Below are 26,282 nucleotides of genomic sequence, written 5' to 3'. Positions count from 1 at the left end.
TTAGAGCGATCACGTGAACTCAACTTTCTTGAGTTTATGTGATCGCTCTAAGCTTGTGGTTATAGCTTGATACCAGTGCCTACCAATTTTAATTGTATATTACAGCACTGAGAATGGTCACTAAGTGACCAAAAATCGATTTTGCTGACAATAAAACAACAAAATACAGCCAATGCTAATTTTCCTTCCAATGGGAAATAAGTTAGGGAATGTTTAGCCCCGAGGGAATGTGAGAGCACTAGGTATGCTGAGATAATTCCCGTCTGCATAGTTCGTACAAATCTTTGCTGGAAGTTTCATGTTGGTTGCACAAGCTTTTGTTTTGCCTCACAGAAGGCTCTTCATTTAACACTGTCAAATCTTTGCAGTGGGGAGACAAAGTTTATTGTATTTTCACAGATATAAATTTGTTATTGTCACAATTATAGGAGTTGCTGCTGCCAGGAACAACAAACAGATCATATATGTTCCACACATTTCCCCGAAGAGAGCACACTCTTTCGGACCACTTTTCAGAACTTTTAGCAATGTTTATGCACACAGTGTCCTTTTCGTAGGAAGGAAGGAATGTTGACAAGTTCAAAAGGCCCAACATTACGAGAAGCAGAAGCTCAGATGAACACTTTTGATGAAAGTAAATGACTCTGGCTTGTTTGAGGAGCCATCCCAGCATATACTTCAACTCTTTTACAAAAATCACAGGGATTTTCTTCTGCTCTAATGGAGACTGAAACAACCACCACATAGCAACTAAAAATGTTTAGTTGCTACTCGGTGAGGTATGAAGACGTGCTTCAGAGATATACATAAGGCAGTGACAAATGTAGTGGCACTCGGAGTTCTGACTGAGAAACTGGATATATGTAAAAATGGAAGATGCGAATACAGTACAGGGAAATAGGTCAGTTCTGTATTTGGTACATATAAATGATTTGAATAATGCCGAATCTGGGGCAAAACAATAAATCGCCTCAGGTTTTATTCGAATCCATTACATTACTTCCTGTTAGAAAATTTTCGGTTTCAGCTAATTTTCAGATAACAACTGACACCTAGCCACTTCTCAGAAAAGGTAAAGGATCTGTACACTGTTATCAAGTGGTTCGGGATTTTAAAATGGGTCTAGTGCGAGTTTCTGTCGAGCACAACGTGTACAATAAATTCGTAGCTGAAGGTAAGGGATGACACAAAATCCTGGCAGAAACTCTAATTAATCGAAAAGAGTTAACTACTTACCTGTTTTCCATCAGCCTGCCTCTGCTTCGCCCTCTCTATGACGTCACCGATGGTGACTCCCTCTGACACAGTATCATTCTTCTGCCCTCCTTCCGAATCGTCAGAATCCTCTCCGTTATCTTCGTCATCATCGTCGTCGTCATCTGTAGAAGAAATTTTGGAACTGAAGAATCTGTACCAATTGTTTTACCACTATTTACAGTTCACGATTGGGAATAGCTGCTTAATGAAACTTTTCTAAGCTGATTCTAAATTGTACCTTTCATAACTATTAAGTAAAGGTAAAAAGTACTTCCATTTAGCAGGCAGGGCATACACAGGCAGAAGGTCACAAAAGTGTTAGATCTCACAACAAAATGCAACTGCATCTGAGGGAGGGAGGATAAGAGCTCAATGTCTCACCAATAAAAGAATGTCGGAGAGCGAACAGCGTACGTTTCGAAAATAGACGAGAAGGACAGGTAAGCACTTGTCTCGAGCGTTTTATGAAAACTACAAAACATATAAACCCGGACGGGTGGACGAGGACGGGTACCACTGTTCTCGCCCACCTCGCCACTGCGCTTCCTTCCTCCCTCAGTCTCGGAACTGAAGGGTCAGCAAGAGAAAGTGCCAACTCTCAATTTAGAGAAGGCTAGTCTACTCGCACTGTCCGTTGTACTCCCGAATGAGCCACATGCTACCAACAATTAATTCCGTAGACATCACTAGAGAAAGGCGAATGCTGCACAAATTGCTTTCCCTTGCTGTACATAAATTCTCATCTTTAAACTTGTCGAAACATATTACACACAATTACACAAAATACGTTCTCGTGAGTTCAGCACTTTCTTCTGCCGACCCATTCTACTTCTAAACTAAAGAATAGTGGGTGTGACTCGGGTGTCTCTTACTCCACTGTAAGGGCACAGTTTTGTGAGCAGTTAGAACACAAGATACTTTGTGTGTGATTCTGCTTCAATACAATTCCATTCCTCTTGGGAACAGTTCAGTACTGCAGCAATTCCTGCCTCGCAGTGAAGCGATCTCAGCCAGGAGCCGGTACGTACGCCAGTACTCCCACTTTTCACCGTCGTCTTTCGTCCACAATTCTGACACGAGTCTCTGTAGTCTGAGGTGTCTGTCACTGCCGGTGAACTCAAAGAGCATTATTTAGTAAGAGACAAATTAAAACAGTAATTTCTGCCAGGTGTGTTTTTATTGACATCCACAATATGTGAGAATTTTCACCCTCATCATCTTATGTCCGTAGATGGTCTCTGCACAATTTCAAAATAAATGCAAAGCAGATGACTGGCTGAAGTGAGCGAAAATACGTGTGAAAACCACTGCACCTTGCAGAGGGTCACAATGAAAATCCTCAAAATACGCCACAGATGTTAATGAAAATGTGACGGGTCCAGATAAATGTTTTATAAGTAATCTGTCTTATATTGTAAACAGCTGCCAACTTCCATAAAACAGTGATAGTGGGCAAAATAATGTACAGTGTGTGATGGTACACCTGTGAGTTTTATATTTCTTTGCTGCTCATATCAGACAGAGACAAAGCAACAGCCACTGCGCCATATGATATCTGTGGACACCCTTAACACCAGCCAACACACTCTTGATTCCTGATACCTGACCAGCATCCATTTCATTTCAATTCACCTACATATGTCTCAAGGTATTTATTTACTTTATTATGTCAAGTGATAAAGTCTTAAAGTGGGGAGGGGGTTTGAGGCCACTTCCTGGAGAGAAGAAGACACTGTACCTGGATAATACCGTAAACTTTTCAGCCGTAAGGGATAAGATGTATAAATTATGTTCAAAAGAATAGTGTCAGGAGAATACAACATATACAGTCGTAACAAGCATGACAGTTTCACAGAGAATCACCTTTCCCTCCTCCGTCGTCATCTGAGTCGATAGAATCGTCGTCACTTTCTTCACAGTGATCTTCTATTCGAAAATCACTGTCGTCGGAGCTCTCGCCGAGATCAAAATCCAACAGTGACTGCTGAGTTGTGTCGACAGGTTTCACACGCCGCTTATTCGGATCTCGTTCAACTGTAACAAGCGTAAAGCATTACTAAAAAACATATTTAATCTTAGGTGCGAGAGAACGAAAGAAAATAAAGAGCTTCTCTACAACAAAATTTGATAACTGTACTCAACAAAATTTGATAACTGTATCTCAACCGCATACATGCTGTCTATACAGAAATTCATCTACAGAGTAGAAGGGAATGCCAAGCAGAAATGATCTGAATTTTGTTTTAATATTTCCATTACCTGCCAGCACCTTTGATTTAAAAGGGTGGACACACAATTTTACGGTTGCACATATTTCTCCTTTTTGTGGAGGAGTAAGGTTAAACTGTGGCCAGCGGAGGCTATTTTAGTTACTAGTGTTAAGTTTACAAATGCTACAATTATTTTAAAACTGTGTCCGATTCTTCACAATACGCTTAATTGTGAAGCTGCTGTTAGTATGCTTAATTTTGTTAAACAACCATCTATAAGACATTCGAGGATGGACACACGATATTACTTGTCGGGCATTTTTCTGTACAGTGAATACTTTGTGTATAAGCGAGTAATCACCAAAGCAAATTATTCCACACAATACCAATGAATGGAATGAGGCACAGTAAGCCATTCTAATATTTTCGTAACCAAAATCAGTAACGAAATGTACAATAGATATTGCTGAACTCGAGCATTTGAGAATATCTGTAATACTCGATTTCCAATTTGACTTCTGATCAAAACGCACACCCTGGAACATTGAACCGTTTTACATATTTCCTTTCCCCCATGCTGTATTGTTATTGATTATATGATATTTTGCCTTGTACACAATTGATTGAATCACTAAAAGTAGTCATTTTACTTACAGTTGTCGAAAGTAGTTACTGCGTTTGCAACTTGGTCATTTTGTCATTTTCAAGCATAGTGAAAGCAAACATCATCACTGTATAAAACACACTGGTAGCAAAAATAAAGTAACTGAAAACATAAGTAATGTTACAGCCCATTCTACAACATAAAGTCACAAAATGCTGTAACGAATCAGATACGATGGTAGCATAAATATACCCATGTTTCCACAAGCCATGTGGCAAGCATACGAACAGCATTGCACTTGCATAAAAATAAAATAACTGATCCACATTACACACAAATGAATCACTCATATAGCCAGATCACAACTGTGCTACAATGACAAGGGCATAACCGTGCAGACAGTGTGAGCTAAGGATCACAAGACATGTATCCACAGTGGATTGTAGTATGTATAGTAATGTTAAAAAAAGGTAGTAATGTCACAAATGCAGATTAAAAGTACGTAACACCTACATACATCTGGCCGCAACTGGCTCTTTCAATGGTAAGTTTCAATCACGCACGATGTGTCCATATTATGCACGTGATGTACTAATATGGGGACCTGGAAGAGCAGTTGGACGGGATGGACAGTGCCGTGAAAGAAGGATATCAGATGAACATCAACAAAAGCAAATTGAGGATAATGGAGTGTAGTCGAATTAAATCAGCTGATGCTGCTGGAATTAGTTTAGGAAATGAGACGCTTAAAGTAGTAAAGGAATTTTGCTATTTGGGGAGCAAAATAACTGATGATGGTCGAAGTAGAGAGGATATAAAATGTAGACTGGCAATGGCAAGGAAAACGTTTCTCAAGAAGAGAAATTTGTTAACATTGAGTATATATTTACATGTCAGAAAGTCATTTCTGAAAGTATTTGTATAGAGTGCAGCCATGTATGGAAATGAAATATGGACGATGACTAGTTTAGACAAGAAGAGAATAGAAGCTTTTGAAATGTCATGCTACAGAAGAATGCTGAAGATTAGATGGGTAGATCACATAACTAATGAGGAGGTATTGAATAGGATTGGGGAGAAGAGGAGTTTGTGGCACAACTTGACTAGAAGAAGGGATCGGTTGGTAGGACATGTTCTGAGGCATCAAGGGATCACCAATTTAGTATTGGAGGGCAGCGTGGAGGGTAAAAACCGTAGAGAGAGACCAAGAGATGAGTACACTAAGCAGATTCAGAAGGATGTAGGCTGCAGTAAGTACTGGGAGATGAAGAAGCTTGCACAGGATAGAGTAGCATGGAAGGCTGCATCAAACCAGTCTCAGGACTGAAGACCACAACAACAACAGCGACAACAACAAAGTACTAATGTGGATAAGCCTTGAGAGATTTTAAAAGAGGTATTATTCTGCTACATGTAAAGCATGCCCAAGAATACACGCCAAGACCTTCCTGCGCTCAAAATTTCACACGCATCTAGAATCAGCATAAACATCCTATAAGATTTTCTGGAAACAATACGAGAATCTCCTACTTAGGCCGGCCTCCAAATGCGCTGTAAATTTTGATCTCTTTTACAAGCCTTCACTTCTCACTTTTATGAAGAATGTCTAAGGAATTTTAAATGTCATTCAATTAAGGATTGGTCATCCAAAGAGTGTTCCCAAAGGAAGATCTACAGCTGTCACTGGTGTTCACGTGTTCCATAAATCTAATGGCAAAACTTGCACCTGTATATCCAATATAAAAATGTTTGCATTCTCCGCAATTAATTTTATAAACACCAGAATATGAATGTTGTTTTTCTTTCTAGTTCAGAAAACAAAACAATAATACTTTCAAATATTTTGTTTATTGCCTCTTCTATCGTTGCAGCCCTGTCAGGCTTGATCATCAGTGCAACACAGAAAGTCATTTATATGTGGCAAGAACAGCAGTCGAATCTCCTATAACAATTACTGGTTCTGTTACTATGCAGTATGGGGTACTGTTATGGAGAAATTCACTAGGTACAAACTGCATTTTTAAATGGCAGAAAAAAGTAGTCAGATGTATTCACGGATTGGGTAGGCCTACTAGAGAATCCTCAAGAAACACTTCATTCAACTCAGTATAATGACATTCCCAAGTCTTTATACGAATAACTGCTTAAAATGCAAAAATTTACTTCGAGAATGAAGGCACGTATGCACATAAATAGAAACATCTGCATGCCAGACAAACAATATTTAAGGCTGTCACTGACACATAACAGCCACAAACACTGAAGATGCATAATAAACTGCTGCAATCATCAAAAATACTCACTCAAAGAAAATTTAAGGCAGCATTAGAGATATCGTTTAAAAATGTGAAAATTATTCAGTCGAAGAATGCCTTCAAAGTAACCTGAAGAACATGTATAGTGAGGGAAAAATCTAATTACTAATAAATAAAGAATAATTGTAATATATTTCTTCATTCATGAAAATGCAGGTATACCATATTCATACTGCGAAACTGGAACAATGTATCTGTACTTCTGTAATTAGTATGCAGATACGTAATGGAAAAAATGATGCATTTCTTTACATATGATTGTGCAGATACGTAATGAAATATACCAGAATGTAAATCAGGTAATGAGAATCGTCCATTAGTAAATTTGTTAAAAACTGTACGTGTTTAACTAAAAAGTACATGTACAGTATAACTCCAACTAATGAAGCCAAATGCATGGTAAACGTGCTGAAAGGCTAATAAATAAACACATAAAATTCAAACAGTGCACATACAAATGATGCCATTAGCTGAGTATTAATTTCAGCACAGTTAAGATCTTTTGCAAAAGGAATTTATCAATTCGCACAATTTGCCCGGGCACCAGCTCTGATTCATTGTTCAAATCTTGCTTAATGTACTGTAACATAGCTACAGTAAGGCAGATGTCCAAATGGCTATAAAATGGCTGCTTGTTCGAGGTAAACCAAAAACTTTTTATCCCATGTTCAGAGCTCAAATGGGAGCCAAACTCCAAGACCCCTCAATACTGCAATTCTGAGTGTAGCCTTCTCAAACATACTCATTACAGCCCTTCTGGGCTGCAATGATAGGTGTGGCCTACTGATCTACAGTGAAAGCAGCAAATGAATGTGCTACGAATGTGGAAGAAGCCACAGGTAATTACAAGCTTTACAACAATTACAAACAAACAAGAATAACTACACATCTACATTAATAAAATTGCTTTTTTTAATAAAAACTGAACACACTTGTGCTCATATACGATTCCTTTCTTGAAGAGCTAACAACATGGGCCTGTAAGCTGCGAACATTCAGTATTCAGCTCCTCATAGTTGCACAGGCTGTAGCAGCATTTAAATTTTGCCCATATTTCAGGACTGCTATCAAACACTGGTAAAATACAGGGGTAAAATACAGGGAGCGAAAGGCTATTTACCGTTTGTACAGAAACCAGATGGCAGTTATAAGAATCGAGGGACATCAAAGGGAAGCAGTGGTTGGGAAGGGAGTGAGACAGGGTTGTGGCCTCTCCCCGATGTTATTCAATCTGTATATTGAGCAAGCAGTAAAGGAAACAAAAGAAAAATTTGGAGTAGGTATTAAAATCCATGGAGAAGAAATAAAAACTTTGAGGTTTGCCGATGACATTGTAATTCTGTCAGAGACAGCAAAGGACTTGGAAGAGCAGTTGCACGGAATGGATAGTGTCTTGAAAGGAGGGTACAAGATGAACATCAACAAAAGCAAAACGAGGATAATGTAATGTAGTCGAATTAAGTCGGGTGATGCTGAGGGAATTAGATAAGGAAATGAGACGCTTGAAGTCGTAAAGGAATTTTGCTATTTGGGGAGAAAAATAACTGATGATGGTCGAAGTAGAGAGGATATGAAATGTAGACTGGCAATGGCAAGGAAAGCGTTTCTGAAGAAGAGAAATTTGTTAACATCGAGTATAGATTTAAGTGTCAGGAAGTCGTTTCTGAAAGTATTTGTATGGAGCGTAGCCATGTATGGCAGTGAAACGTGGACAGTAAATAGTTTGGACAAGAAGAGAATAGAAGCTTTCAAAATGTGGTGCTACACAAGAATGTTGAAGATTAGGTGGGTAGATCACATAACTAATGAGGAGGTATTGAATAGAATTGGAGAGAAGAGGAGCTTGTGGCACAATTTGACTAGAAGAAGGGATCGGTTGGTAGGACATGCGTTGAGGCAAAAAGGGATCACCAATTCAGTATTGGAGGGCAGCGTGGATGGTAAAAATCGTAGAGATAGACCAAGAGACGAATACACTAAACAGATTCAGAAGGATGTAGGTTGCAGCAGGTACTGGGAGATGAAGAAGCTTGCACAGGATAGAGTAGCATGGAGAGCTGCATCAAATCAAGTCTCAGGACTGAAAACCACAACAACACAACATCAAGCACTGAATATGTTTCTAAATTGTTGGCTAGTAAATCAAATATGTGATTATGAAATACTGGACCTGATATGTGACTTTTTTGCGACCATCTTTAGACACACAACCCAGTGTGTGATCCTACATGGGGAGATACTGTATCTTCGTACATAACAGAAATGCCAGATGCCACACACAGCGAAAATGAAATCCAGTGTTAATTATTTATTGCACGCACGGGCAGCCTTCGGTGACCTGCAGGCAGGATTGATATATTTATATTATTTGAGCTCGTGGGCTGCCATGTCAGTGACATGATAATACTGACCCGCAAGAAAAAAGGCAAAACAGTAGTGTCCAAAATGTTAAGGTTTATGGGGTGATGAACTGATACGAATGGTACCCTGGAGCCATTGTTAAATCGGCACATTTCACGAGTGGTCTGTAATTTTTGTGCCACTGTTGCCTACTGCGAGTATCGAGAACAGTGCAAGATGGGTCGAGCGTCGACCCTCGCCACCTGCAGTTCCGAGGCGCCACTGCCCTGCCTCGGCAGTCATTTTACAGCGGGTTCCAATAACCAAAAATCACTCTGAAAACTGTTGTTTTCAACATTTGCAAAGTGTTTGCTATAACTTGATTTCTGTGTACATAATGATCTATATGTTACTGTCATCGTCGTCGTCACTTCCGAGACTTCATTTCCTGCGTAGTACATGTTCATGGCTTGGAAGCAGTAACAGTGTATCTGACATTCTTTTGACACAATTCTTCCGTGTACCTCCACATTCATCTATTCAACAGTTTACTAGTTCGACTTTTAACTCTTTCATAAATCTACACTTTTTTATTTTACGTAATTTTGTACATACTGCAAGCTGTTCATGTTATACCAAATTAACTAATTAACTGACTTTTTAAAAACGTTTTCAGTAATGCAAACCAATCATTGTGATAACTGTAAAACATATGTCACAGAATAATAGACTAAAGAGTCAAGTCAAAGAAAGCGCCCCCCCCCCCCCCCGCTCCCCCCACCCCCACCCAAGCATGCAGAAGTGCTGCAACACAATGTGGCATGGATTCGACTAATGTCTGAAGTAGTGCTGGAGGGAATTGACACCATGAATCCTGCTGGGCTGACCATAAATCCTTAAGTGTAAAAAGAGGTGGAGATCTCTTCTGAACAGCACATCTGCCCAATAGTGTTCATGTCTGGCGAGTTTGGTGGCCAGCAGAAGTGTTTAAATTCAGAAGAGTGATCCTGGAGCCATTATGTGGCAATTCTGGACGTGTAGGGTGTCACATTGTCCTGCTGGAATTGCCCAAGTCCACTGGAATGCACAATGGACACAAATGGATGCAGATGATCAGACAGGATGCTTACGTACATATCATCTCTCAAAATTCGTATCCAGATGTATCAGAGGTCTCATACGACTACAACTGCACACGCCCCATTAATGTGAATGGACCGTATTTTAACATATTGACTATAGTACTGAATGTGGAAGGGCTTGTTAACTTCCTTCTGCCATCTGTACATCTGCAGATAATAAATAGGCACAAATCACACGCTGTTCGTACTGCACAAAATGGCTGAAGCTGCCGAAACGTGACAGCAGAGCTCAGTAAAGCCTTTGCCGACTGTAGAGCCAGTAAGAAAGCAGTAACAATGTAGCGAGCCGAGCGTCGGCAGAAATAACTGAAAATGCGCCCCGGGTGGAGTAGAATGTGAGCACCTCACTCTTTCCAACAAATTTATTCTGCAGGCCGAATAAGGACAGGTGAGTACACAACATGTCCAACAACTGAGAGGGTACAATAAGAAATGAATACCGAGAGAGAAGCGATCCGATTAAAAAGGGCGTAAGGTGAAGAGGCAATTTTTCTCCTCTGATGCTCACCCTGTATATTGAAGCAGCAATAAATGAAATGTGTATTACATGAAGAGCGAAAGGCTATCGATAAATCGATTTGTTAACAATACTGCTTCCCCTCCGCCAAAGCGAGGAAGAGCTTCTACGGGACGTGTTTAATGGAATGAACAGCACAGGGAGCACAGAATATAGACAGATCTAATACAGACAGTCAGTTACCAAACTATCAACATTTTTCCAAAGGGCGAGAAATCTGCCACAAACTTGGGCTCAACAATAAAGGGTGTTTGAGAAAAAGAGACCTCGTATCACGACACGGTCGTCAATTCTGCAGGACGAGCACAACGCAAACGTCGAGATATTCAGCTACAGGCAACACCGTCAATGGGACGTTATATTTGCAGTAAGGCTCGTTCAGTTCCCACGACAGATAGGGCGGGGTGAGTGCCACGACAAGAGGAAGAATTCAGCTGCTGGAGTCATAAACTGGGCTCCTGTGTGAAGAATTACTTTATTTACGTCACATACGGCTCTCACGGCACAATACCAATGTGTCACATGACAGTTGTGCGAATGGATTTTAGCACTGAGCACTCTTAGATCTTTACGCACGTGACAGAATTCACACAGAGTGGGATTACAAATTAACACAAGAACCACATTTATAGAGATGCCAGTTCTACAGCAATCACGGATGTAAGGCACCAGGTATGTTTTACCACTGATGTGTTGGCAGGAATTGTGGATAACAGACTCTTACAGCCCCACACTTTACATCTACACCTGTACTCTGCAAACCACAGAAAAAGTCCACGGCAGAGGTTACGCCCCACTGCACCAGTTATCAGGGTTTCTTCCCGTTCCATTCGTGTATGGCGTGTGGGAAGAATGACTGTTTGTATGCCTAGGTGCGTGCTGTAATTGTTCTAATTTTGTCCTCACAATCCCTCCGTCAGATCACTTAATCGGGCAGGTAGGTTAGAAAATTTGAAAAGGGAAATGGATAGGTTAAAGTTAGATATAGTGGGAATTAGTGAAGTTCGGTGGCAGGAGGAACAAGACTTTTGGTCTGGTGATTACAGGGTTATAAATACAAAATCAAATAGGGGTAATGCAGGAGTAGGTTTAATAATGAATAAAAAAATAGGAGTGCGGGTTAGCTACTACAAACAGCATAGTGAACGCATTATTGTGGCCAAGATAGACACAAAGCCCATGCCTACTACAGTAGTACAAGTTTATATGCCAACTAGCTCTGCAGATGATGAAGAAATAGATGAAATGTATGACGAGATAAAAGAAATTATTCAGGTAGTGAAGGGAGACGAAAATCTAATAGTCATGGGTGACTGGAATTCATCAGTAGGAAAAGGGAGAGAAGGAAACATAGTAGGTGAATATGGATTGGGGGGAAGAAATGAAAGAGGAAGCCGCCTTGTAGAATTTTGCACAGAGCATAGCTTAATCATAGCTAACACTTGGTTCAAGAATCATGAAAGGAGGCTGTATACATGGAAGAAGCCTGGAGATACTGACAGGTTTCAGATAGATTATATAATGGTAAGACAGAGATTTAGGAACCAGGTTTTAAATTGTAAGACATTTCCTGGGGCAGATGTGGATTCTGACCACAATCTATTGGTTATGAACTGCAGATTGAAACTGAAGAAACTGCAAAAAGGTGGGAATTTAAGGAGATGGGACCTGGATAAACTGAAAGAACCAGAGGTTGTAGAGAGTTTCAGGGAGAGCATAAGGGAACAATTGATAGGAATGGGGGAAAGAAATACAGTAGAAGAAGAATGGGTAGCTCTGAGGGATGAAGTGGTGAAGGCAGCAGATGATCAAGTAGGTAAAAAGACGAGGGCTAATAGAAATCCTTGGGTAACAGAAGAAATATTGAATTTAATTGATGAAAGGAGAAAATATAAAAATGCAGTAAATGAAGCAGGCAAAAAGGAATACAAACGTCTCAAAAATGAAATCGACAGGAAGTGCAAAATGGCTAAGCAGGGATGGCTAGAGGACAAATGTAAGGATGTAGAGGCTTGTCTCACTAGGGGTAAGATAGATACTGCCTACAGGAAAATTAAAGAGACCTTTGGAGAGAAGAGAACCACTTGTATGAATATCAAGAGCTCAGATGGCAACCCAGTTCTAAGCAACGAAGGGAAGGCAGAAAGGTGGAAGGAGTATATAGAGGGTTTATACAAGGGCGATGTACTTGAGGACAATATTATGGAAATGGAAGAGGATGTAGATGAAGACGAAATGGGAGATAAGATACTGCGTGAAGAGTTTGACAGAGCACTGAAAGACCTGAGTCGAAACAAGGCCCCGGGAGTAGACAACATTCCATTAGAACTACTGATAGCCACGGGAGAGCCAGTCATGACAAAACTCTACCATCTGGTGAGCAAGATGTATGAGACAGGCGAAATACCCTCAGACTTCAAGAAGAATATAATAATTCCAATCCCAAAGAAAGCAGGTGTTGACAGATGTGAAAATTACCGAACTATCAGTTTAATAAGTCACAGCTGCAAAATACTAACGCGAATTCTTTACAGACGAATGGAAAAACTGGTAGAAGCGGACCTCGGGGAAGATCAGTTTGGATTCCGTAGAAATGTTGGAACACGTGAGGCAATACTGACCTTACGACTTATCTTGGAAGAAAGATTAAGAAAAGGCAAACCTACGTTTCTAGCATTTGTAGACTTAGAGAAAGCTTTTGACAATGTTGACTGGAATACCCTCTTTCAAATTCTGAAGGTGGCAGGGGTAAAATACAGGGAGCGAAAGGCTATTTACAATTTGTACAGAAACCAGATGGCAGTTATAAGAGTCGAGGGGCATGAAAGGGAAGCAGTGGTTGGGAAAGGAGTGAGACAGGGTTGTAGCCTCTCCCCGATGTTATTCAATCTGTATATTGAGCAAGCAGTAAAGGAAACAAAAGAAAAATTCGGAGTAGGTATTAAAATTCATGGAGAAGAAGTAAAAACTTTGAGGTTCGCCGATGACATTGTAATTCTGTCAGAGACAGCAAAGGACTTGGAAGAGCAGTTGAATGGAATGGACAGTGTCTTGAAAGGAGGATATAAGATGAACATCAACAAAAGCAAAACAAGGATAATGGAATGTGGTCGAATTAAGTCGGGTGATGCTGAGGGAATTAGATTAGGAAATGAGACACTTAAAGTAGTAAAGGAGTTTTGCTATCTAGGGAGTAAAATAACCGATGATGGTCGAAGTAGAGAGGATATAAAATGTAGACTGGCAATGGCAAGGAAAGCGTTTCTCAAGAAGAGAAATTTGTTAACATCGAGTATAGATTTAGGTGTCAGGAAGTCGTTTCTGAAAGTATTTGTATGGAGTGTAGCCATGTATGGAAGTGAGACATGGACGATAACTAGTTTGGACAAGAAGAGAATAGAAGCTTTCGAAATGTGGTGCTACAGAAGAATGCTGAAGATAAGATGGGTAGATCACGTAACTAATGAGGAGGTATTGAATAGGATTGGGGAGAAGAGAAGTTTGTGGCACAACTTGACTAGAAGAAGGGATCGGTTGGTAGGACATGTTTTGAGGCATCAAGGGATCACAAATTTAGCATTGGAGGGCAGCGTGGAGGGTAAAAATCGTAGAGGGAGACCAAGAGATCAATACACTAAGCAGATTCAGAAGGATGTAGGTTGCAGTAGGTACTGGGAGATGAAGAAGCTTGCACAGGATAGAGTAGCATGGAGAGCTGCATCAAACCAGTCTCAGGACTGAAGACCACAACAACAACACATCAATCACAATCGACAGAAGAGAAGACAGCTAAAAAGAGGGACACGGAGAAAGGTCTATAAAATACACCGTAGAAAAATGAAGGCCCAGAACTAAAAATTAAATGGCCTTAAATGGCCAACAGCCCGTGCACCATTAGTTAAAATGGCTGAATACTCAGACGGCATACACAAACGACAATGTAATACGTTAAAATAAGGGCATTCTGTCAGGAAATGACAGACTGTCAAATGTCGGGCACAAGGTGCACAAACTGGTGGGGAAGCACCACTCGAGAAATGGCGATGGCTACAACCTAGTTAAAACGATTTCCTCGCAGCGAGACAGCCGAGAGGAGGTTGTCCGCGCCGGGAGAGGCTCAATAACCCAGAGCTTCTTCAAATGAAGGGAGAACCGGTGGTGATGCCAAAGTGACACCACCTGCCGACAGACGGCAACACAGAGATCGTCGGAGGGAATGCGAGAACTAGCGGGCCGAGATATAAGGATTGCAGCATCGGCGGCACCATTTCCTGTCACACCGACGTGACCAGGAACCCGCACGAACATCACAGTGGCTCCATCGAGAGTGAGCAAATAACAGCTTTCCTGGACCCGTCGCACTAAGGGACGGACGGTGTACAGCACAGAGAGGCTTTGGAAGTTACTGAGAGAGCCTTAGCAGATGACACAATTGAAAAGCCTGCGTAATTGGACGTACCGCGTGGCCTGACACGGGTCGAAGAGCTCTGCTTTAAATATTGAGCTGTGTTCTGGAAGCCAGTACTGAAAAATGTCGGTGCCAGTGACAAAGCCACACCCGACACCACACTCAGTCCCAGAGCCGTCAGTGTATACAAAGGTAGTACCACAAAGTTTGTGCGAAGGTTGTGAAACTGAAGGTAATAGAGCGAGGCTGGAGCAGTGTCCTCAGGAAGTGAACGAATACCGAGGTGAACGCAGGCTGCCGCACGAAGCCGAGGTGGTGAAGGGTTCACACCTGTCGGGAAAGTGACGTTAAGCTGCAGAAGCAAGAGCTGAAAGCGAACTCCAGGAGGTAAGAAAGAAGAGGGACAGGCCCCATACTGGCAATCAAAGGAGTCATCGAAGACGGAGGCATAAGACGAGTCATCGAGCATGGCAAATAAATGGCATGCTGAGGAGAAAGTCAGACCAGTAGTTCAGCAAGTTCTGGTCTCAACCGGGCTACAGTAAAAGGTGTCAGTGGCCAAACGGATGCCACAATGGTCGACTATTGAGATGGCGTAAGAGGGACAGATGTGCTGATGCATAACTCAAACACCCACAGACTGGGTTTGAATGGACAAGGGACCAATAGAAACGGACGAGGGTTGTTCAACCTAATTCCCAGGAAGTACCACTGAGGACACGTAGGACAATGAAGGACCGTGCACAGCAGGCTGCCAGGTAAGACACGTCGTAGGACTGAGAACGTTTCCTACCACATGTGGCGTCACAAAGCTTAGGCCTGTTCCACCCCTCATTAAATCGACAAAGACTTATACGAATAATTGTAAGAACAGTTATTATTATTATGTTCTTTAAGTTTGTTTTTGGGTTTTCAGAAATACTGTGGGAAGAAAGTTTATTTATGTTGCAGATAACGTGGAAGACGTCGCCCGACGATCGCCACGAAAGTTCAGCGTAGCGGCAAGTGGGCGAGGAATAAAACGAATGCTGCAAACTGCCGCGAGCCGCGGAAGAGCCCGGGCCACGAGGGCGTCGAGCTTCCTAGGTCATCGTTGGACAATGTCAAAGGAAGAGATATTCTGCCTTCTCTTTGTAAACAGATCGATCGAGTCTCGAAAGGTTCGTGTAAAACGTATAGGCGGGTGACACATAACCCACGTTATGATGCCTGTAATACTTCCACAGTTATTAAAAAGTTGTTAAACGGCAAAACCAAGAGTTCATCATTTATATAGATAAAAAGTAGTAAAGATATAGGAAGGGAAGAGTTGCGTCACCACAACGAAAAGTGATACATCGCTCAGCAACGAAGGAGGACGTAAACAGTGGGCGTTACGTGGTGAAAACAAATCAACTGATAAAATAGTAAGTCTGTAATTGAGCATAAAGCCACGTAACACTGCACAAGCAAGAGTTCCAGGGATTTCGTAATCTCAACGAATGGAAGAGCAACAGGCCCAAGGTGGAAAGACAGTGGAAGAAACCAATTACACCGCCAGAAATTCACACGAACGGTTTTTTCAGTGGAAAACAAAAGTCACTGTCGACACTCCACGAGACGATCGAGACACAGCTGAAGATGCCGCTCAATGAGACAGGTCCGTGGAGAACTGCAATAGATGGCAAAATCGTCAACAAAAAAAGACACCGCTGCCCGGCGACAGACAGGCCGTTATAGGGTTAATGGCGACAGCAAAGAGGATGATGCTCAGGATGGAACAGGAGGCACACTGTTTTCCTGGATAAAGGCAGAACCCAAAAGTACCTCAAAAACTGGGTCTTTTAATTAAAAATTCCTGAAGGAAACAGGGCAGGTAGCCACGGAAGCCCCACACGTACAGAGGACGGAGGATACCAGTCCTCCACCATGTGTCGTAGGATTTCTCCAAATCGATAAACACGACCACAGTCTGGGATTTCTGCAGAAAACCATTCGTGACACGGGTGGACAAAATGACGAGACGGTCATAAACAGAACGGCGCGCTCGAAATCCACATTACGCAGCGGTTAGTAAATTGTGACACTCGAGTTACCGTACCAGCTGGGCACGAATCGTATTTTCCGTCACCTTGCAAACACAGCTCGTGAGAGAAATGTGGCAGTAAATAGAAGGAAGGTGTTTGTCCTTACCGGGCTCAGGTACGGATATGACAGAGGCTTCACGCCAGCACCTGGGTCGAGTGCCCTCTGCCGAGGTGTGGTTGTACGTATGAAGGAGAAATTGCTTGCCCACAAGAGAAAGGTGCTGCATCCAAATGTGACCACCATCTGGCCCTGGCGTGGAGGATCGGGATACAGTGAGAGCACAATCTAGCTCCACCACAGCAAAGGCGGCATTGTAGCACTCACAACTATAAGCTAAGGATATTGCCCGAGCCACTCCACTCGTTTTCTACACGGAGGGAGGCACGGTAATAGTGGGGGGACCTCAAAATCTCCGCAAACTGTCGGCCCGAGGTGTCGGAGATAGCAATAGGGTCCACAATGACATCATCTGCTACTGTCAGGCCGGAAATAGGGGAACGGATCTCGGTCCCAGAGAGTCGTCGGAGGTCGGCCCGTATGACGGAAGAGGGAGTGGAACTGTTAAAAGAACTAGCGAATGAAATCCGGCTAGCTTTTCTGCTATCCCGTAGAACACGATGACACTGTGCACGCACCTGTTTATAATGTACGCAGTTTGCCATCACAGGATGACAGTTAAGAACACGGAGATAATGTCTGCGCACACGAATTGCGTCACGGCACGCCTCGGTCCACCGAGTGACCGGGACGTGGCGCGGTAAAGAGGAAGTGTGTGGCAGTAAGGGTAACGTTCGTAAGGTATTCTACTAGGTCGTCACAACTGCGGAAATGTGCGTCAAATGTCGCCGGTAAGGAGCAGAGCCTCCAGTCGGCCTCAGTAAGCTGCCATTTGGGTGGGCACAGAGGTGGGGTAGGAGCCGGCAAACAGACAGCACATGGGAAACGGTCACTCGAGTACGTGTCAGAGAGGACGGACCACTCGGACTACTGGCAAGCCGGGCAGTGCAGAAGTATAGGTCCAAATGGGAATCGCTACGCTCGAGTCTGAAAAGAATGTGGGTGCTCCCGCATTAAGGCAGACGAGGTTAAGTCGATCGAGAGGGTCAGCCGAGAGACTTCGTCTCGGACAGATTACGGGAGAACCCCAAAGGGGACGGTGCACATTAAAGTCACTGAGCAGCAGAAAGGTGTGAGGTACCTGTTCGACAAGCCGGAGAAAGTCTGCCCCGGTGAAATCAAATGACGGAGGGATGTAAACGGTAAAAAGGGAAAAGGTCACGTGAGGAAGGAAAAGGTGAACCGTAACTGACCGAAGGGGGGTAGTCGAGGAAACGGGTCGACTGTGACCGTCATCCCATACGAGCGGCACAACTCCCCCACGAGGTGGAACGCGTTCCTCGGGCGGAAGGTCAAAACGGACTGGGAAGAAATGCAAGGGCTCAAAGCAGTCGTGAGGATGCAATTTTGTTTCCCAAAGGCAGAGAACGAGTGGACGGCGCGATTCTGAGAGCTGGCGTAAATCCTCTCTGTCGGACCGAAGACGGCAAACGTTCCACCGGAGCAGAGTCGTAATGAGGAAAAAGCGAAGGGGTGTCACCTCGGCAGCTACCGAGTGCCGGTCTCCAAAGACTCGCCGCTATGGGGCACAGAGGGGGGAGGGCCCCGCTCTGTGAGGTAATACAGAAGCGTCTGCACCCTCTTCCCGTCGGCCCGCGGAGTACGGGGCAGAAAAACGGTCGGCAGTGCGCACCGGGTCTTACTGTCACAAAGTCAAACTTCAAATGGTGGATACTTTCAAGGAAAACTTTTGGCCTCTTTCTGACAACCATTTGCAGTATAGTATCAAAATTAGTAGCACTGTTCACTTCAACACACACACACACACACACACACACACACACACACACACCTGTCAGGCAATGAATGTATTTTAACTCATGTATAAATAACGAACTAACCTCGCATATGAGGAATAATGTCTTTACATCAGGAAAACAGTCCAAGATAAACTAAAATTGCACGTTATTATTATAAAAATCCTGTATCGAATTTACAAAACATTTAAAGAACTTTTGAAGATAGTAGTTAGTCCTGTAATGATATTACAGTAACATAAAGTAACTCAAATTTGCCAGATAGTGCACAGAAGCAATTTTTAATAAAGATAGGAGGGGGAGACGGATGGTTGCAGTGTCGAGATTGTATAATTGCAAGTGTGTGCTCCAAGACCTAATAAAATAACATAGCAAAACGAAAGTTCAAAAGCTGAAATATGATGCCGCAGCAACAACATCAATGTACATCGCCTCCCTGACGATACTTGTTAATGACAACATGAACTTGTTTGGAAAGGAAAACTGTGTCCAGTCACTAAGTGTGACTGTGCCTATGATTTGGCGGGAGCCTACAAACCATACAGTGACTGCTATTTCTGCCTGACTCCACCTATAAAGGCAGGATTGTCTGTGAAGAAAAAAAGAACAGTTCAGTACCCAAATCTTCCATCTGCTATTCGACCCATTCCACATTCGGATAGTTTACCAGTTCCTACTCCACCCGAAAATTGTGTGTTTGAAGTAGAAAATGAAGACAGTGTGGAACAAGAAGAACCAAACAAGCCTTCCACATCCCATGACCCTGATTTTGAGGGAAAAGATGATCAACTGTACAGACTGAGTCAAGTGGAATTGAGTAATCTTATGAGAGACCTTGGCCTGCCAAAGGAGAACGCAGAAATTCTTGGGTCTCGACTACAGCAATGGAATCTTCTCCGAAGTGATGTGAGAATCTCACAGTACAGAAAACATCACACGGAACTGTTCCCTTTTTTGAGAAGAAAAATAATTTTGTTGTTTGCTGCAACATTAATGGCTTGATGGAATCTTTGAATCTGAACCACAATCCAACTGAACGGAGGCTATTCATAGACTCCTCCGAGCTTAGTTTGAAAGCTGTGTTACTTCGCAACGGGAACCTTCTTTCATCTATTCCTGTGGGTCGTGCTGTTCACATGAAGGAGACATGAGCAAATATGACAGCTCTCTTGGACTCAATTAAATATCATGAACACAAATGGAAAATCTGTGGTGATCTAGAAGTCACTGCCATACTCTTAGGAATGCAACTGGGTTACACGAAGCACTGCTGCTTCTTATGTATGTGGGACAGTAGAGATAGGAAATTGCATTTTATTACAGAAGACTGGCCTGCAAGAAATCTTCACCCTAGCGAGAAAAATGTCGTTGCCGAGCCTCTTGTGGACCCAAAAGACGTTCTTCTTCCACCCTTGCATATCACGCTGGGTTCGATGAAAAATTTTGTTGAAGCTATGAACCGAGAAGGACGGGCCTTTAAGTACATAAGAGAGAAATTTTTGAAATTAAGTGATGCAAAAGTTAAGGAAGGCATTTTTGTCAGAGCACAAATAAGAGAACTTGTAAAGGATCCTGGATTTGACCAAGTTTTGGAGGGGAAAGATAAGGAAGCTCGGGAAGCCTTCAAGGGTGTCGTTCGTGGGTTTTTAGGCAGCAAAAAGAGATGACAACTACGAGCATTTGGTGACAGTGCTCCTGCAAAAATACGGTAACCTCGGATACGACATGTTTCTTGCGATCCATTTTCTCCGCTCCCACCTAGACTTTTTCCCTCCTAGTTGTGGAGCTGTCAGTGATGAACATGGTGAGAGATTCCGTCAATACATTTCTGTTATGGAACAAAGATATCTGGGCCATTGGAATGAAGTAATGCTTGTGGATTACTGTTGGTCTTTGTGTAGGGATTCTGTGGAACTCCATTACAAGAGGCAAGCTAAAAGACGACAAAGTCAATAGGGCACAACGTGATTCTCTTCAGACACGACCATCTGCGAAGTATTTTTCCATCAACTCTTAGCGTGTAATTACCAGTTTGAAAAATCAAATGCACTTTCATTGTTGTTAGCGTGTATGTAATTAAATTGCATCCTTTTCTCTCAATCCGTTAATATGTAATACTTCCACCTTGTGTATATCACAGCAACTAAAGCTAATAAAAATTTTTCATTGTCATATTCGTTTTTCTCAAGCCAAAATTAGTAGGAGTTGCCTCATGAAGTGCTTGAAACATTCAAAAATTATTTTTTTGTTGCCCAGTGTTTTCAACGTGATTACATTTTGCACCAATATGCGCTTCAATGTATCAGTTAAGTGGGACTGCCACTAGCACACCTGAAAATGAAACTGCATTATTTTAAAATTGATCATATGAATTAAATACCATTAATTAAACTTATGAATTTATTATCCAATAATAGTATATTAACTTTAATTACTGTTGTTGTCAGCTTATTGAAATAAACAGACTTCAGAAAATATTGCTTTTTTTAAGGAGTGTTTAGGAGAGTTGCTGGTCCAGTCTAACTGATTGTGGTTTTTCACATCTTGTTCTACATAATTCTGGGTAATATTGGTGCAGTTCCTGATAGCAGACCGTTACTGTCCTTTTCCCTACTTCCTGTTCATTATTAAAATAGATGGCTTGACATTAGTGTTTTTGAAGATTTTTGCAAATGTAGAGTAGTAACAAATCATGATATACATAATCTCCTGTCCAAGTTGCAGTTTGTATTCTGGAAAGGAGCATCAACAGAATATGTAAATTATCTTTCTTGAATCAGAAGGCCTAAACGTTTACCCCAGCAGGTACCTTTGCATTAGTCGGAAGATTGCGGAATTATGGGAAAAGGGGGATAATGATATGGGAAAAGGAGGATAATGATCCTGAAAGTAATAAACAAAAGGTAGTCCTGCAATGTACACAAACAGGGAGCAGATTTGATTGTGACTTGGGTCCTATCAAGTTGTTTTTCTTGATGTGTATGTAGATCGGCCACTGATAATGGCAGATGATTCGACAATTTTTTCTTTGCAAACACAAGTGTCATTATGAAATGCATGGAATGTAGTGTAAATGATTTAGCTAATAGGCTACTGGGTAATATTAACAAACAGACTGACACTTAAGTACAGCAAAATGCACACCACTGAATCCTTGTAGAAACAAACTTTTACAGTCACACGGCGAAAAACTTATCAGCTAAACTGAGCATTTAAAACTCTTAGATACGATAGATGATAATCACTCTTGTAAGTACAACATGCAGGACATGACGCTTATCTGCTTTGCGCGTTTCCAGTCCTCTACGCCTTACGCTCTCACATTTTGGGAACACACTGTGCAGTAATGGAGAACATTCTTAGCCCAGAATAGGTCAGTCAGAATGCTGGGTGGCTTACATTCGTGAACTTGGTGCAGGGTGTCATTCTCCAATTTTGAAAATCTAGCTCGGCTGGCTCCGTACATAAACACACTTGTAACATACATAACAAAAAACTCTGATTCATTTAAAAGGAACTGCCACATTCAGTTGGTGAAGACTAGAAGGAAAATGGTTTGCAAGTGGATAACACTCCTTTAAAACCATCATACGGGAAGGTGCCCACTAATTGGCAAGTCTCATTTTTGGAAGATTTCTAGTAGAACTAAAAACTTTTAGGGATAAATCCAAGATAATCAAATATAAGTGGCACAATACTCTAGTTCCTTACAGGAATTTCTTAGAAAAGTTTGGAGCACTGTACAGCAGCAGATTTCTAATGTAACATTTTTCTTTAATTTATTTTTCAGCTTTCTTTAAATTATTCCACGACCAGGTTGCTTCACCTCACACTGTCCCGCAGAATCTGTCAAGTTAAATATTCAGATAAGCAAAGAATGAGCGACCATCCTGTCACTACGAGGTGCTGTGGCACGTGAACCAGATTTTGGAAGAGAGCATCACGAAGTATTCACCAAAAGCCCTATGAGATACCACTGTACATTACGTACCAACAATGCCAGTCTCATAAGATTAGATATGTAGGTTACACACCCCCTGATTAGATGACATGCTGCAGACCTGTCACTGTGTTATCCTCTGCCAATAACAGACTGGATGTGGCAGCCTTACATTACTCAGAAGTGTCAACAACCAAACCACAGAACCGCTTCTTCTCACTGCAGTACACAGCTCCTCAGCTTGCTCCACTCGAGACCTGTCCCTGGCTGTACAGGTACAGTGTTCAGTATTTGAGTACACAGGCTGCTCAGTTGGAGACGCGAACACGCACGAACGTGCACTTTCTTCGAGTCGTCAGTCTTCGGAGTGCTTCGATGGAGCCCGCCACGAATTCCTCTCACGTGCCGAGCTCTCCGTCTCCGAGTAGCACTCGCAACATACGTCCTCAATTATTTGCCGGATGTATTGCAAATTCTGTCTTCCACTACAGTTTTTGCCCTTTACAGCTCCCTCTAGCACTACGGAGGTTATCCCGTGATGTCCTAACCGATGTCCTTCGTACCGTCCCTCCTTCTTCTCAGTATTTTCCACATATTCCTTTCCTCGCTAATTCTCCGGAGAACCTCCTCGTTCCGTACCTTATCGGTCCGCCTAATTTTCAGCATTCCTCTGTAGCACCACAACTCAAATGCTTTAATTTCTTCCGTTCCGGTTTTCCCGCAGTCCGTGTTTCACTATCGTACAGTGCTGTGCTCCGAACGTACATAATCAGAAATTTCTTCGTCAGATTAAAGCCTATGCTTGATACTAGTGGACTTTCTTGACCAGGAATGCCCTTTTTGCCGGTGGTACTCATTAGACTGTTCATTTCATTCAGTATCGTGTAAGTCTTCTTCACTCCCACTAAGAATATCGATGTCATCAGTGATTCTTATCACTGATATTCACCTGGAATTTTAATTTTACTTTTGAACCTTTCTTTTAATTTCTGTCACAGCTTCTTTGATGTACAGTTTTAACAGTCGGAGGCAAAGGACTACATCCCTGTCTTACACCATTCTTAACACGAGCACTTCTTTCCCGGAACTACGGCCGTTCACTATTGTGAGGAAATGGAACACCTACCGCAGTCCTACACAATACGTGACAACATGAAGACGGCTGCAGGCGTTTTGTTTTCTTCCAGCCTTACTGTTTCCTCTTGTCTCTTGTACATATTGTACATTACCCATATTTCCCTATAGATTACTCCAATTTTTCCCAAAACTTCCAGCATCCTGCACCATTTCACACTGTCAAACACTCCTTCCGGGTCGACAAATCCTACGATTGTATCTTTGATTTTTCTTTACTCTTGCTTCCGTTATTAACCGCGAGATCAGAATTGCCTCTCTGGTGACTCTACCTTTCCTAAAGCCAAACTGATCGTCATGTAATATATATACTTAATTTTCCTTTCCATTCTTCTGTATAATATTCTAGTCACCAACTTGGATCCACAAGCTGTTAAGCTGATTGTGCAATAATTCTTGCACTTCTTGGCTCTTGCAATCTTTGGAATTCTGTGGACGATGTTTCTCTTAAAGCCAGATGTTACATCACCGAACTTATACATTCTATATGTGAATGTGAACAGTCAAATTGTTGCCACTTCCCCCAATGATTTTAGATATTCTGATGGAATTTTATCTATCGTTTCTGCCTTATTCGATCTCAAGTCTTCCAAAGCTCTTTTAAATTCTGATTATAATACTGGATACCATCTCTCTTCTATATCAACTAATGTTATTTCTTCTATCACATCATCAGACAAGTCTTCCCCCTCATAGAGATGTTCAATGTACTCTTTTCACCTATCCATTCTCTCCTCTGCATTTAATAGTGGAATTCCCATTGCACTCTTAATGTTACTACAATTTCTTTTGATTTCACTGAGGGTTCTTTTAACTATTCTATATTCTGAGTCAGTCCTTCCAACAATCTTTTTTTCTTCTTCTTCGATTTCTTCACATTTTTCATGTAGCCATTTTGCCTCAACTTCCCTGCGATTCCTATTTATTTCACTCCTAAGTGACTTGTATTGGTTTATTCCTGAATTTCCCTGAACATTTCTGCCTTTCCTCCATTTGTCGATAAACTGAAGTGTTTCTCGTTACGCGTAGTTTCTTCACAGTTACCTTCTTCGTACGTATGTTTCTCTTTCCAACTTTTGTAATTGCAACTTTTAGAGGTGTCCATTCCTCTTCAACTGTACTGCCTTTGAGCTATTCCTTATTGCTGTATCTATAGCCTTAGAGAATTTTAAGTGTATCTCATAATTCCTTACTACTTCCGTATCCCATTTCTTTGTGAACTGATTTTTCCTCTCTATTCTCTTAAACTTCAGCCTATTCTTCACTACTAAACTGTGATCTGAGCTTATGTCTGCTCCTGGGTATGCCTTACAAAACAATATCTGATTTTGGACACACTGCCTGAAATCTTTCCGTATCTCCTCCTCTTGTGATTCCTGAACAAAGTATTCACTACTACTAACTGATATTTACTGCAGAACTCGATTACTCTTTCCCCTCTCTCATTCCTTGCACCAAGCCCGCATTCTCCCATAGCCCTTTCTTCTACTACATCCCCTACAACTGCATTCCGGTCCCCCATGACTATTAAATTTTCATCTCAATTTATGTACCGAATTATGTGTTCAATATCCTCATATACTTTCTCTGCCTCTTCGTCTTCAGCTTGCAACATCAGCAAGTGTATCTGAGCTATCGCTCTCGGTGTTTGTTCGTTGTCGATTCAGATGAGAACGATTCTATCATTGAACTGTTCACAATATCTCACTCTCCCCCCTAGCCTCCTATCCACGACAAATCCTAACGTGGTTTTACCATTTCCTGCTGCTGCTGATCTTACCCTATATTTATATGATCAGAAATCCTTGTCTCCTTTCCATTTCACTTCACTGTCCCCGACTATGTCTCGACTGAGCTTTAGTCTTTCCATTTTCACATTTTCTAGCTTCCCTACCACGTTCTAACTCCTGACAGTCCACACCCTGACTCTTGCTTATTCAATCTTTTCCCCCTAGCAGTCTGGTCCCTTCAATCCCACAAACAAACAAACAATCTTTTTCCCGTGGTCGCCTCCACCTTGGTAGTCCCCTCGCAGAGACCCCAATGGGGGAATAGTCCAGAACCTTTTGCCAATGGAGAGATTATCATGATGCTTTTTTCAATTTCAAGCAACATGTCCTGTGTACATATTGTGTCTTTAATGAGGTGGTTTACATTGCCTTCTGCATCCTCATGGCGCTGATCATTGCTGATTCTTTGACCTTTAGTGGCAGTTTCCCACCGCAAGGGCAAGAGAGTGCCCTGAACCTCTTTCCACTCCTCCGCCATCTTTGACATGGCCAGTGGCTGAATGAGGGTGACGTCTTGTGCCGAAAGTCTTCAGCCATCATTGCTGATGATATTTATTCAAAATTTAAGCAGTGGTAGGGTTTGAACCTGGGACCAATGACATTTTGATTACTAATCAAAGACGCTAGTACTCCGACACCAGGGGGATGAGTATTTACTCAGTAAATTTAGTGTTTGAGGCACAG

The 26,282-nt window shown here is 42.0% G+C and overlaps 1 protein-coding gene across 2 annotated transcripts in view; it reads right to left on the bottom strand.

Moving 5' to 3' along the window:
- Positions 1-26,282, bottom strand: part of LOC126215033 (PHD finger protein 14) — a 185,090-nt gene that overhangs the window by 156,304 nt on the left and 2,504 nt on the right. For both annotated transcript variants that reach the window (XM_049941664.1, XM_049941665.1), the window contains exons 2-3: positions 3,121-3,291; positions 1,237-1,379 (exon numbers count right to left, since the gene is read on the bottom strand). In XM_049941664.1, coding sequence (XP_049797621.1) covers positions 1,237-1,379; positions 3,121-3,291 — 314 coding nt within the window. The remainder of the gene's footprint in view (positions 1-1,236; positions 1,380-3,120; positions 3,292-26,282) is intronic.

The sequence above is a fragment of the Schistocerca nitens genome, chromosome 12 (assembly GCF_023898315.1).
Source record: "Schistocerca nitens isolate TAMUIC-IGC-003100 chromosome 12, iqSchNite1.1, whole genome shotgun sequence".
NCBI lineage: Eukaryota > Metazoa > Arthropoda > Insecta > Orthoptera > Acrididae > Schistocerca > Schistocerca nitens.
The sequence above is the reverse complement of the archived record's forward strand: the minus strand, read 5'-3'. Positions and strand labels throughout refer to the sequence as shown.